The sequence below is a fragment of the Spermophilus citellus genome (genome assembly GCF_964194105.1).
Source record: "Spermophilus citellus genome assembly, chromosome: X".
NCBI classification, from domain to species: Eukaryota; Metazoa; Chordata; class Mammalia; order Rodentia; family Sciuridae; genus Spermophilus; species Spermophilus citellus.
The window spans coordinates 10,551,348-10,565,744 of NC_138190.1; the positions used below are offsets into that span (position 1 = coordinate 10,551,348).

At 39.2% G+C, this 14,397-nt stretch overlaps 1 protein-coding gene across 2 annotated transcripts in view; it reads left to right on the forward strand.

Annotated features, from left to right (window-relative positions):
* Positions 1–14,397, forward strand: part of BMX (BMX non-receptor tyrosine kinase) — a 48,668-nt gene that overhangs the window by 15,956 nt on the left and 18,315 nt on the right. Inside the window, exons 7-13 of one of the 2 annotated variants that reach the window (XM_081277982.1) lie at positions 854–1,029; positions 3,807–3,863; positions 6,124–6,195; positions 7,210–7,263; positions 9,192–9,246; positions 10,984–11,063; positions 13,355–13,482. In XM_081277982.1, the coding sequence (XP_081134108.1) occupies positions 854–1,029; positions 3,807–3,863; positions 6,124–6,195; positions 7,210–7,263; positions 9,192–9,246; positions 10,984–11,063; positions 13,355–13,482 (622 nt within the window). The remainder of the gene's footprint in view (positions 1–853; positions 1,030–3,806; positions 3,864–6,123; positions 6,196–7,209; positions 7,264–9,191; positions 9,247–10,983; positions 11,064–13,354; positions 13,483–14,397) is intronic. The other variant, XM_081277983.1, reaches the window with a different exon arrangement.

Below are 14,397 nucleotides of genomic sequence, written 5' to 3' on the forward strand. Positions count from 1 at the left end.
TCTTGCCTTTTCCAGTTTTTGAAGGTTATCTATATTCTTTGGTTCCTGGTTTCTCCCTTCATCTTAAGAGTCAAGAGGATTGTAGCCTCTCTGTTCTTTGACCTCTGCTCATATCTTCTCTCTAATCCATGACCATCTTCCCTTTTAAAAGGGTCCCTTTGATGATATCAGTCCCATATCTATAATCCAGAATAATGTCTCCATCTGAAATTCCTTAATCACAATCTTCAAAGTCCTTTGTATTATGTAAGATAATCACAGCATCTGGGAATTAGGACATGATCATATTGGGGAGCTATTACTTAATCTACTGCAACCAGTGTATTTACTATTTTATCCTTTTAATGAGCACTTCAGTAATTTCCAATTTTTATCTAATTCAAAATATTCTGCTATGAATGTTGTTTTCCACATCTTTCTGTTTCACTATTATATATGTGTGTGTGTGTGTGTGTGTGTGTGTGTGAGAGAGAGAGAGAGAGTGTGTGTGTGTGTGTAATCTCTGGTTCATAGAGTGTGACTGTGTGTGTATAATTTCTGGGTCATAGAGTATATGTGCATGTATGTGTGTGTGCACGCCCATAATTTCTGGGTCATAGAGTATATGCACATCCATCTTTAGTGCATTCAGCAAATAAGTTTCCAATGTGTTTTTACCACTTTATATTCCAACCAGCAAAAGTATACGTTACGGTCGCTCCATATCTTTAACAATACTTACTATGCCCCTCTTCCTTCCTCCCTTCCTCCCCTCTTTCCTTCTAATTTAAGAGCTGATATACTTTAGTTGTTAGTTCCTAGTTCCTGAATCTGTGCCTCACCACGATGTAGTAAAATCTCCTGTTCTTCAAAGCTAAAGATTCCTCGGGCAGTTCCTATTCTCAAAATGGATGCACCATCCTCAAGTATTACTCTACCTCAATATGACGTTGATGCAAAGAAAAACTTCAGTTCCCAGCCAAATGTCAACATGCGATATATTCCAAGGGAAGACTGCCCTGACTGGTGGCAAGTAAGAAAACTGAAAAGGTAAACCTCAGCTTTTGGGCTGTCTGCTCAGCATGTAGATAATGTCCCCATGATCCCACTGCTTTGGACCTCACCCTCAAAACCGCTGATGCAGGCTTTAGCTGAGATAGGGCTGTCTACTCAGAAAATGTTCAGTACTTGAACTAGAAAACTGGGGAAGTGTGTGGTTCTTCTGGGATTGAGCAGCATAGACTTGCCATTTATATTATCTTATCTAATGTTTTAAGTGATACTTAAGCATTTGATTCCCTTCTGTTCCCACTTCTTCCAAAGAACTGCACATTTCAGACACAGAATCTTTAAAATATGTTCTGTATATGAAAGATGGCTTAGAAGGAGCTTACTTGATTAGTCTTTTCAAGTTTTTCAGCCTAAAGTTTCTATCTAAATACCTTGAAGGTATATAAATTGTATATATCTCCAGGGTCTGGCACTGCGTCTGGACCAATTTGATGCTCAATAAATATTAAATTAAATCATAAGATGACCATGGAGAAAGGTTCATGCAATTTCTCTGTTTTTTTTTTTTGTTTGTTTGTTTTTGATGAGTTAACATCAGATTATTTATTTTGCTTACACAAAATAAGGACAAGGGAACTTCATTATTTCGCCAGTTGAGAATGGCTATTCTCCCTCCAATCCAGATTTCTCTTGGAGGACCAGATGTGTCAGCTTGGTTTGAATGACTCCATGTTTCGTTGTTTTTTTTTTCCCCCTGGAATATTGTCTTGTTGAAAAACTGGCTTCACAAAGAAGGTGGCAACAGGAAAACTTCAGAATCCAAAGCTTAAAAATAAGTCTTGGGCAGTGTGGGGTTATTTTCTGTCTCTGGGGGGGATCATCCAGTGTCCGAGGCCTGGGGACAGAGGGAAAGTCCCCAGCCACCCATCTAGGAGATGTCACTCTCAGTAGCTTCTGGTGTCCTGACCTGTGCTTGCCCAGGATGATGGTGGGTAAGGAGCAGCAGGTCACAGGGGTCCCCTGACCCTCTGGGAGACAGAACTCTCCCTGGGCAGACCCCGGGGCTGAGGGTCAGCAGCCAGGGGAGAATCAACGATTGTCTCCACCTGTGGTCCCTGAGGTCCTGGGGCAGGGATGCAGGAGGCAGCCAGTGTCACAAGATGTCCCCATCCCCAGCCAGGCCGGGTGCCTAGCTAAGCGAGGAGAAAGAAGGTGTCCCTCCTCAGGGTCTGGCCCCTGCCCCTGGTCTCACTTCCTCCCCTTCCAGGCAGTGCTGGGGAGGAAGTGACACCCAGGGGAAGATTGGGAAGTGAGGCCACTGTCACATTCAAGTTCAGGGTATGACAGCTCAGTCTGCCTCCCAACAGGCCCCATATTCGGCTCCCCTTCATGGGCCATGTTCCTTCTGAGAGTCACGCCCTGCCCTTTATAGGTACAAGGACCTAGAAGTTTCAGGGACCCGTCCATGTTTAGGCCCTCAGATCTGGAAGTTCCTCAGGCATCCATGTTTAGGCCCCCAGACCTCAGGCGCATGTCCATATTTAAGCCCCAGGATCCAGAAGTTCAATGGGTGCACGTCCATATTTAGGCACCCGGATCCGGAAGTTCCTCAGGTGCACATCCATGTTTAGGCCTTAGCATCCAGAAATGCCTCAGGTGCAAGTCCATGTTTAGGCTCCAGGATCCGGAAGTTCCTCAGGTGTCCATATTTAGGCCCACGGATCCAGAGGTTCCTCTGGTGCATGTCCATGTTTAGGTCCTGGATCTGGAAGTTCCTTGGGTGCACATCCATGTTTAAGCCCCCTGGGTCCGGAAGTTCCTCAGGCATCCATGTTTAGGCTCTGGGATCCAGAAATGCTTCAGGCGTCCATGTTTAGGCCCCCGAATCTGGAAGTTCCTCAGTTGCACGTCCATGTTTAGGCTCTAGGATCCGGAAGTTCCTTTGGTGCATGTCCATATTGAGACTCTAGGATTCAGAAGTTCCTCAGGCGTCCATGTTTAGGCCCCCGGATCCAGAAGTTCCTCTGGTACACATCTATCTTTGGGCCCTCAGATCTGGAAGTTCCTCAGGCGTACGTCCATGTTTAAGCCCCTGAATCCGGAAGCGCTTCAGGCGTCCATGTTTAGGCCACCAGATCCGGAAGTTCCTCGGGTGCATGTCCATGTTTAGGACCCTGGATCCAGAAGTTCCTCGGGCGCACGTCCATTTTTAAGCCCCAGGATCCGGAAGTTTGTCAGATGCACGTCCATGTTTAGGCCACCGGATCTGGAAGTTCCTCAGGTGCACGTTCATGTTTAAGGCCCAGGATCCGGAAGTTCATTGGGTGCACATCCATATTTAAGCCTCGGGGTCCGGAAGTTCTTGTTTTTGTTTTTAAAGAAACTTTACAATTTTTTTTTTTTTTTTTTTGGTACTCAGGGGCACTTGACCACTGAGCCCCATCCCCAGCCCTATTTTGTATTTTATTTAGAGACAGGGTCTCAACTCAGTTGCTTATCACCTCACTTTTGCTGAGGCTGGCTTTGAACTTGTAATTCTCCTGTCTCAGCCTCCCAAGCTGCTGGAATCACAGGCATGCACCACCACACCTAGCCATGACTTCCCTTTCTTATTTGCTGCCTCAGACTTCCTCCCCACCACATTGCCCACTGTCTGCCATCTTTTCATCCAGTTGTGAGCCTCCATACAGGGTACCCATGTCTGTCTTTCCCCACAGTGATGCAGATCATCTCTCTGACTTATCTTTGTCTCTTTGTTTTATCCCTTGTCTTCTTATTCCTCTATTCTTTCCATGCTCATTATTTTTTATCTAAAGCAAATGCCTCACTGTACCAATGATACAGCCCCAAGGCCATATGGAATTTGAAAACCTGTAAGTGGATTCTTCTAGTTTGTTGTTGTTTTGTTTTGTTTTTTAAATATAATAAGCTGTGGTCCCTTTCATTTTAAAGTGGAACTAGTATCCAAGTGTATTAATCCATACCTGGTACCTGAGGGAAAAGGCTGCATTTGCTTGTAGCCTAATGTTCCTATAGAAGGAGATGATCAACAAGCCCAGATCCAAGGACAGTGAATGTCAGGTTAAGTTTTTCCAGGTCACCTCCCTGATAGAAGGCCCAGTGATTTCCTGAGGGAGGTGTGTGGTGAAAATGACTGTACAATTTTCACATTTTCATAAATTGCCAGATCCTATCTGCATTTCAAAAGTTGATATTTTGTTCAAAGGTTTTTTAGCATTAATTAATATTTCAATAAAGAACTATTTATCTTGAATACTAAGTTTTTGACATGTACCCTTACATTTTGAACCACCTTTAATATGACCCTGGATTTGCCCTAGACCTTCAGAAAGCTAATTTTTTTTTAAGAATTTTTTTAATGTTTATTTTTAGATTTTGGCGGACACAACATCTTTGTTGGTATGTGGTGCTGAGGATCGAACCCGGGCCGCACGCATGCCAGGCGAGCGCTCTACCGCTTGAGCCACATCCCCAGCCCCAGAAAGCTAATTTTTTATACAAAGGATTGGTCACTCACATCTTAGCATGAGCTACATTACATCTATGAGTGAATTAGAATACTTTAATACTTGTTAAAAGGTCTTCATGGAGCTTGAATTTTTAAAATTCAAATGTATATTCCTCTAAATGTTTTCTGTGTACATGCTAAAATTTATATCTTATAATTATTATATATATTTAAAAATATGTGTGTATATATATATATATATATATATATATATATATTAACCAAAGCAGATTCCCATTGCTCAGTCTTCTTTGCCCTTTGTTCTTTTTTAAAAAAAATATTTTTTTAATTGTAGATGGACACAATACGTTTATTTTATTTATTTATTTATATGTGGTGCTGAGCATCGAACCTAGTGCCTCACACATGCTAGGCAAGTGCTCTGCCACTGATCCACAACCCCAGCCCCTGCCCTTTGTTCTTGTCACTTGACATCTGACATTTTTTTCCCATCTGAACACATGAAGATATACTTAATTTTTAAATTTTATTTCAATTTTTAATTGTGGTAAAATACACATTTATCACAATCAGTCATTTTTTACATGCATAGTTCAGTAGTGTTAAGTACATTCACATTGTTGTGAAATCTACCTGATTATTTTTAATGTCTATAAAGTACTCTTTTATATGGATAAACCAAAGTGATGTACTATTGATTGCTACTCTACACAAACTCTTCAAAACAAGAAGGCTACATAAATTGCTTACCCTTTATATTTTTTATTTATATTTATTTTTTAGTTGTAGGTGGACACACAATATCTTTATTTCATTTTTATGTGGTGCTGAGGATTGAACCCAGTGCCTCATGGGTGCTAGGCGAGCACTCTACTACTGAGCCACAACCCCAGCCCTGCCTAGCCTTTTTAAATAAAGACTTTTCTTATGAAGAGTTAAAGCTGAAAGGTCATTCTGGTGGGCCAGGTTCTGTGGGAAGGTGGGAGGGAGGCATTGCAGTGTTTAAGGGCTTTCTCTAGACATTCTTTGAGATGGAGCCAGAAGAGCATTTCCTTGCCAATGAAGTGTGGTTTTGAAAAAGAGCCTGGTCTATGAAAGCAAACAGGAAATAGGTCCTACATTCCAGATAAAACAGTGTTGGGGCTTTGGGAGGAAGGCACTTCCTCAGTCTCTTAACACCCAAATTGAAGAGATAAAATGATGGGTGGTAGAGGATGAAAATCCTGTTTATCCATTTATGTCCACATAGAGTTCATAGTTTAGCATTTTGAAGACTTTTGATTATAATCATGACAACAAAGAGGAGAATAGCTTATTTTAAATATATAAGTGACAGAATGCTTACATATCCATAAGAAAATCAGAGCAAACCTAGGTCAAATGATTTATTAATCCAGGTTTGTTATTATTTGGGGTCATTATAAGCCATTATTATATAGGCACATTGCCAAGCTACTACTTCTTATTGAAGTCCCTGAAAAGACCACTGGGAAAGTAATTAGTTAGCTTAAATTTCCAAACCAAATGAAATGTGTGGGTCTAAATGTCAAGTAAAGCTAAATCATATTTGAACAGAATTACTTTTGTCATTTAAGATGTATAAGTATGCATAAATTTATAAACTTATGAAACATCTCTTGCAGCAGTGAAGATGTTGCATGCAGTTATCAGATGGAAAGAAATATTGTAAATCACAGCACCTCAAAGATATCATGGTAAATCAAATGTAGATATTAATTTATATCCAGGATTGGCTTCCATTTGTAGGAAAGCTAACCAAATTTGCAATGATTTTGCAACTAGGCTTTACGTATAAGGTGAAGATAAACCAGAAATGTCCATGTAGTTTGTCTCTCTGAACCCTTAAGTGGGTCTGAATCCATGGTTTGTGGGTTACAGTTCTCACACTGATTTCTCCTAGCCAATCTTCATGACATACTCTGGTGTTAGCATGAACATTAATCTAGCTGATTCAGGCATCTCTAGCAGGAGGAGAAACCAACCTGGAATTGATTTACTTTTCCCTAAGAATAGCTCAATACGCAGCCCAAATTGTTTTTAACTTCATATTATCCCCTGAAGGGGATGTATTTCATGAGCCCACTATTTTGAAAAAAATCAAAGCATGTTATATGGAAATATCACAATGAAACCCATGCATTTGAATTTGTACAATTAATTTTTACTAATAACTATAGTTTAAAAAGGAGAGAATTTTTTTTTTTTTCTGTGGTGGGGATTGAACCCAAGGCCTTGTGCCTGTGAGGCAAGCACTCTACCATCTGACCTATATCAGAAGGCTGAGATAGGAGGATTGTGAGTTCAAAGCCAGCCTCAGCAACTTAGCAAGGTGCTAAGCAACTCAGTGAAATCCTGTCTCTAAATAAAATACAAAATAAGGGCTTGGGATATGGCTCAGGGGTCAAGTGCCTCTGAGTTCAATCTCTGGTACCAAAAAAAAAAAAAGGAGAGAATGAAAGACATCTATATTCCTAGGGGGCTTTCTGCACTAAAGAGCCCTTTTATCACTAAACTGAGCATAAGCCCAACTTTTGAGTGACTGTCTCTTCACTTTGCTGATACCTTCCTTAGTGCAAAAATGAATCCTTAACAGTCTAGATTTTATTTATGTGGATTGAAAAAGAGTGGGGTCTAATATTGTATTACTGGCACTTTGATTGTTTCATGATGATTTTTTTCATTCATGTTGTTCCTTGACTCTTGTTAAGGGGGTTCCCTGAGTCAAGTTCATCTGAAGAAGAAGAAAACCTGGATGATTATGAGTGAGTATTGAAAATCTTCTGTGCTCCTCTAAGCTTAGGCATAGATGTTTCTATTTGATTCCTCAAAGGCATTAAAACAGATGGCTCAGACTTTCTCAGGAGGCTGTGTTTACATGGGTAAGCTCATGTGGGTTCTAAATGACAGGTGGCAATGAGCTAGGTTATTATCAATGATGATATTTACTCCAATCTAGGCTTTCTAAATTGGCTGCACATTTTCACTGGATTTGTCATTATCCAGTGTTCCCCTTCATTTCACTTGGTCTTTATAAATAGAGCATATGATGTTTCTGTTCTTTTTTTTTCCCTGAAAGGCCTTTCTTCAGGCCTTATTAACATTGAATCGGTGATTTTACAAGGTAGCAGCATCCTGAGAACTTGAACATGGCAGCATTTCTGATGAGAGATTCCTATTATCAGGGTGACCTTATCATTTAGTACCAAAATTGAAATGCTTTAGAGAGAGAAAAATTTCACTAAACATCTGGCATAAACTGGATTATTCTAGGCAAATAAGAAAGTGTAGCCATCCTAATTATATTGAGTTTCATTGATTTAAGTGGCCATTAAGGTTCTCTCCAAAAAATAGGGTTCTAGCATTCTACAAATAGCAACATATAATTGTTCTCTAAACAATAAAGATTGATGTTAAGGAAAGATGGGAGTAATAGAGCATATTGCATTTTTTACACACTTTATGCCCCAAATTATAAACTTTGTGTGGACACTAGACTATGCATATTTCTAGTTCTGTTTTCATATGAGGGTTGTCATTGATTCATTGGTTACACGTGAAAGCAAGAGCTTTTACAAAGTATATGTCACTGTTTGAACTCTTCCTCCTAAACTCTAACCCAGCCTGGTCCTGGGTGTGCCTGACGCACCAGGGTAGATGTGCTATAATCTCTATCCCTTTGCAGTATGATCTCTTCCCCACATTCCAGCTCTCTTTTAGCCCCACTTTCTGCCCTCATATCTACCCTCAGGAAAGCATCTGGTAGCATAATTTATATTAAGACATGCAAGACTGAGAAGGACCAACACAACCCTTCCCATTCACTCCCATCCTCCTCACGTACTTCTTTCTGCCTCAGATACCCTGCTGTAGCCAGGGGGTCCTCTCAATCCTTCAAACCTACACCCCATCCCACATCATACTCTACTCAGTTTGTTATTAGTACATTGTTATTAGTACAAAGCCAAAGGCCACAGACATTGTTGACTCCACATGAGAAACAGCTCTTTGCCTGTTGAGCTCTGTATACAATGTAGGACATGATGTTCTTGGCTAACTTAGTAAAAAGGATGATATTTAAAGGTTATTTTCAAAGAAAAGAACTACTCCTGTCTTCCCTATATCATCTTTTTCTCAGTTCCATCTCACTAAACCAGCCCTAATATAATCTTAGATGCTTATCTATAGCTATCCTGAAATTTTTTTTTAAATGTTAAAAAAGCATTTGCTTTGACCATAGATGATATATAGTGTGTTTCTTTCAGATCATTAAAAGAAAATGATGGAGTTGAAAGACAAGAGCATTTATCCTTGGCAATTCTGAATGTTATATTAGAAGAGTCTTCATTGGTCTAATCTCTGGCCCTCTTGCCAAATGGTGACATGAAGGATAACTTACAACACAGGTCACCTAGAAGGAAGCCAGAGGTTCCTGAACACCAGCCCATTTAAAACTTCAGATGTTCAGGCTCTGCCCTAGAATCAGAATTGGGTAGTAGAGTCTCAAGGATCTATATATATTTTTTTTCAAGGATCTATATTTTTGAAAATATCTTCTGGTGATTCTTTTGAGGAGTCAGGTTTTAAAACCCCTGATGTGGTCCAATGCCTCATTTTATTTTAAAAAATTGAATGCAAGTGATGCAATTTAAAAATTATTAATTCTCAAATATGGAATCCTTTCCTCTTACAGTTGGTTTGCAGGTAACATCTCCAGGTCACAATCTGAGCAGTTACTGAGACAAAAGGTAAGTGGTATTCTTTAAAATAGCCCCTAAAATCTCTTTCTCTTTTTAAAAACTATTTATTTACTTATTGCACCAGGCCTCATGCATCTAAGTACACACTCTATCACTGAGCTACATTCTCAGTCTAGAAATTTCTTTGTATTAGTGGGCCCAGAGGTTAATCCAATTTTCATAGAAATATTGCTAAGTATATAGTCAACTCATCATAGTGTTCGTTGTCCAGACTTTGGGTTACCAGGCCCTTGATGTCCAACCATATTTTCTCTTCCATTTTCTATTGCTGCACAATAAACCACCCCAAATTTTGGTGGCTTGAAACAAGATTTTTGATTCCTCACAGTTCTGAGTCAGCTGGCCCAGATGCACATTTTACGTAGGCTCACTCTTGTGACTGCTTTTAATTGGTGGATTGACTGGGGGTGGAATTCAGCTGAGGCGGTCAACTGAGGCACCATAGTTCCTCCTCTCCATGTGCCTAACCTGGGCCTCCTCACAGAACGGCAGTGGTAAAACAGGACACAGTGCAAGCACTTATGAAGTTGCTGCTATTGTCATGTTTCTTGATGTCCTGCCCAAAGTCAATGTAGGAAGATACTGCACAGGACCATGAATAAGAGAGATGATTTATTTTGTTTTGTCTGATTTTTGCAGTACAGAGGATAGGACCCTGAGCCTTATGAATGCTAGGCAAGTGCTCTACCACTGAGCTATACACCCAGCGCAAGAGAAATGATTTATTGAGGACCATCAGTGTAACCATTTACTTCAGGTCTGTCACCACTCATTAGCATCTAAATTCCCTATTACAGCAGATGTAATAGGGAATACATTTATCTGGTTTTATCACCAATTGATATGGAATTACCAATAGCAACCTCTTTTATCTATAAAAATGATACTTTGATATAATTTAACCTAATAAAATAGTGAACATACCAAATATTTCTTTGAAAGGTACTTGTGAGAATCTGATGACTTCACTTGGTGCTTTGTCACATTTGTAGTTTATCATCTGCTTTTTCTGAATCTGGATCTGCTTACAATTAGCACAAGTCATTGAGAAAGACAAGTCAGATGTAAAACTTTAACAATGATTTATTCTGCATGCCTCTTTGGTTTTCTAAAACCTTCCAAGGACATAACATGGTGATATGTGTTTCTAAATTTTATTTTGTAAGCATAAAAACATTAGGCTTGCATGAGTATGAAGAAAAAAAAGCAGATAGAGTTAAAAATTATCTGGAGAGAAAGAGTTGAAACACACCGAATAGATTTTTAAAGATATTGAGTGGGGGGGGCTGTGGCTGTGGCTCAGAAGTATTCCCTATTACATCTCTCTTTGTCTTAAAAAAAAAAAAAAGATATTGAGTAGGCTGGATATTGAGTATTATCACACTGGCCTACCATGTGCAAGGCCCTGGGTTCCAACCTCAGTACAGAAAAAGGAAAAAAAAAAGATATTGAGAAAAGTAGGAAAGTAAAACTGTGGGGACCCCTTCTATGCTAACTATTGGATAATCTGGACCCTCAGTGACACTTAAAGAGAATCTAAAAGATTTATTTTCCTACTGCTTTTGTGAAAAATCATTGTCAAGAACTATAAAGGGGAGGCTGGGGATGTAGCTCAGTTGGTAGAGTGCTTGCTTCGCATGCACAAGGCACCACACACACACATACACACACACACACACACACACAAAAAAAAAAAACCCTATAAAAATAATCCTTCCTTTTCAGGGAAAAGAAGGTGCATTTATGGTTAGAAATTCCAGCCAGGTGGGAATGTACACGGTGTCCTTATTTAGTAAGGCTGTGAAGTAAGTATGATATAGATTTATTTCTCTTATCCTTCTGCATATGTTGTTTGAATAGGCTGATCACTTTGTCACATTTTAAGGTAAGACACCATCTATAAATTCTGAAATTTGGGGTCAAAGTATTTTTATTGAATGTGACCATTTGTAGTTGTCTTTTTTTTTATTTAAATATTTTTTAGTTGAAGAAGGACCTTTATTTTGTTTATTTTTATGTGGTGCTGAGAATCAAACCCAATGCCTCACATAGAGTGCAAGCGCTCTACCACTGAGCCACCACCCCAGCCCTGTTGTTGTCTTTTTACCCCCACTTTCAAGAGACTGTTTTCTGAGTGACCTCTTCCCTCCCACCCTAGACAATGGCAGAGTGCCCAGAGAACAACATGCCTCAGTAAATATTTATTAAAAGACTCAGAGGTGGTGACTGAATTAGAACAAATTATATTTCATGTGTCTATAATTATGTCAAAATAAATTACATTGTCATGTATAACTAAAAAGAACCAATTAAAAAAAAAGAGGTTCATGGGTGATTGCCTTTAGGTCAGGCCTAAGCTTAGAAAGAAAAAAATACACAATGGCAGCCCCACACTCTCAGCCCTAGCCACCTGCTGAGCTGGGAAAGCTACCCCGGTGTTCAGTTTTAAGTAAGCTTTTCTAATGAGGATGGAATCCAGTGCCTCATGAATGCTAGGTAAGCGCTCTACCTCTGAGCCACAACCCCAACCCATGTGTGGGATCCTTTTTTAACAGCTGAATTGAATGACCATTGGCCTCGGTGCTTTTCCTAGGTGCTCTACTCCACAGTGCTTACCTGTGTATTTATGATAATAAAGTGATAAAAAGTATTTTGAGAATTTTTTTTTACAGAGTGCTTATGTCCAATTGAGATAATAGGGTGTATCCTGAGTGACCACATGGCGTTTTCCAATGCCAGAAGTCATATCCGCAGTGTAGCTCCTATACTAGGATGCACACAGATGTCAACTAAAACCAATGCAGCTAGTTAGAAGTGGGAGAAGACTGTGTTCACTGAGTGACCTCTGTGGCCCTCTGGCCTGGCAGTTTGGGCCAAATCTAATATCAGATGTTCTCCTAATCAAGCTTCTGAACTCCAGATTCATTTTTGAAGGGGGCCAGGTAGACAAATTAGCTAATAGATAAGAAATCAAATGAAAATAATCATGATCCATGAATATAGAAGCCTTCCTTTATGAAACCTTGTCAGTGCACTTGAGGGAATTTCACACTGACACCAAGACCAGATTAGCCACTTGCAACAAAAAGGAGCAATGACTCATTAACTGCTTCTTGTGGGTCATACACACACACACACACACACACACACACACACACACACACACAACCTCATCCAACACTAGACAACAACTAGAGGAAGTAGCTAGCAAGTATTAGAACCAGATTAACAACCTGGTACTTGACCACAATGCCATACTCTAAAATCTAAGACAATCATATTATTCCTGATTAGCCTAAATCAATGTGCATCAATTATCTATGATTTCTAAAAGGAGAGAAAAAGAAAAACATGTTTTATATAGAAAAGGTACTGGGATTGTAGCTCAGTGGTAGAGCACTTGCCTCGTAAGCATTGGGCACTCGGTTCAATCCTCAGCACCACATATAAATAAAATAAAGGTATTGTATCTGCCTACAACTAAAAATTAATAACAACAAAAAAGAATCAGGGCTTGTTGGATAAGGATGACTTTTAGTCTTTCCTCCCTTCAGTCCATCAGAGCAGAATAAATATATATATAAAAAAGAAAAGGTATTAGTTTATATGAGGAATTAAAGGACATCTCCACCCACTCCATCCTATGTGCCTTACTCCCAAAATAATCTCCCATCCATGCTCTGGGGTGAGAAGATCCACAACCTAATCATCTTTGTCTCCCGGATTTTCATTTCTATTATTATCCTGAAAGAGAATTTATGCTCAGAAATGACCCTAAAGAACTGCAAGGCTCTTAATGATCAAAGAAATATTCTATTTTTATATTTACTATGGGAAGAACAGTCTGGAAAGTTGGAATTTAATTAGTCATGAATTTTGTATGTGTACAAAGGATACATTGAGTTCAGAGAGCAGCCCTCTTCCATAATTACTGTCATGGATACCTTTGGAAAAACACCAGATGTCAGGACTGAGAAACCCACCCTGACTTCCTCTCCAAAATTTGCAAATGCATCCAAAATAATTATTTAACCACCATTTAATCAAGCCTCAATTGTTTGTTTGAAGTGTTGTAACAATCTTTTTTCCTTACTAGTGATAAAAAAGGAACTGTCAAACATTACCATGTGCATACAAATGCTGAAAATAAATTATACCTGGCAGAAAACTACTGTTTTGATTCCATACCAAAGCTTATTCATTATCATCAACACAATTCAGCAGGTAATTTATCTTGTATGGATCCTTGTGGTTAAATATCAATTTTCTTGGATACTACTGATCCTCCTAATACTCTTAATTATATAAGGAACCAAGAATGTAGGGGAAAATGCAACCCTTTGCCTACTATCTTTCACTTACACTTCTTGAAGTATAACAGGATACATGCCATAATGCCGTCAAGAATAAAGTTGAGGGTCGTGTGTAGTGGTGCATGCCTGTAATCCCAGCAGCTCAGGAGGCTGAGGCAGGAGGATCGTGAGTTCAAAGCCAGCCTCAGCAACTTGGCGAGGCGCTAAACAACTCAGTGAGACTCTGTCTCTAATAAAATACAAAACTGGTCTGGGGATGTGGCTCAGTGGTTGAGTGCCCCTGAGTTCAATCTCTGGTACTGCCCCCCCCCCCCAAAAAAAAAGAATAAAGTTGAGTGATTTGAGTGACTTAGAAGGATAAATTCTGTTTATAAAAATATTCGTTGGTTTTTGTTCCTTCCTATGGTAGTAAGTTGATTTTAAAATTCAAATATTAAGGAAATACGCATCATAGATAATCCCCATGAACAAATTAGTTTCAATTATGGCAGATGTTTTTAAATGCTTACAAACACTTTTATTGATCATAAATATAAATCATATGTATAAACATTGCATTTTTACAGATATAAGATCATTTTCCATGTATTAAGCTTGTATTCATTCTTCACTATGTCTTTCTTTGTAAACACATGTAGCTTATTTTGTTCTATTTAACAGCTTCATAGAATTCTATTGTAGAGTTACCCTATACTTTTATTCACATAGCCCTCTATTGATTACCAGTTGGATCATGTCCTATATTTGCACATTCCAATGGATATTTCATTGCACGGAGGTGTCATACTCTTAGTTGACTACTTCTATAGCCAATTCCTAGAAGTGG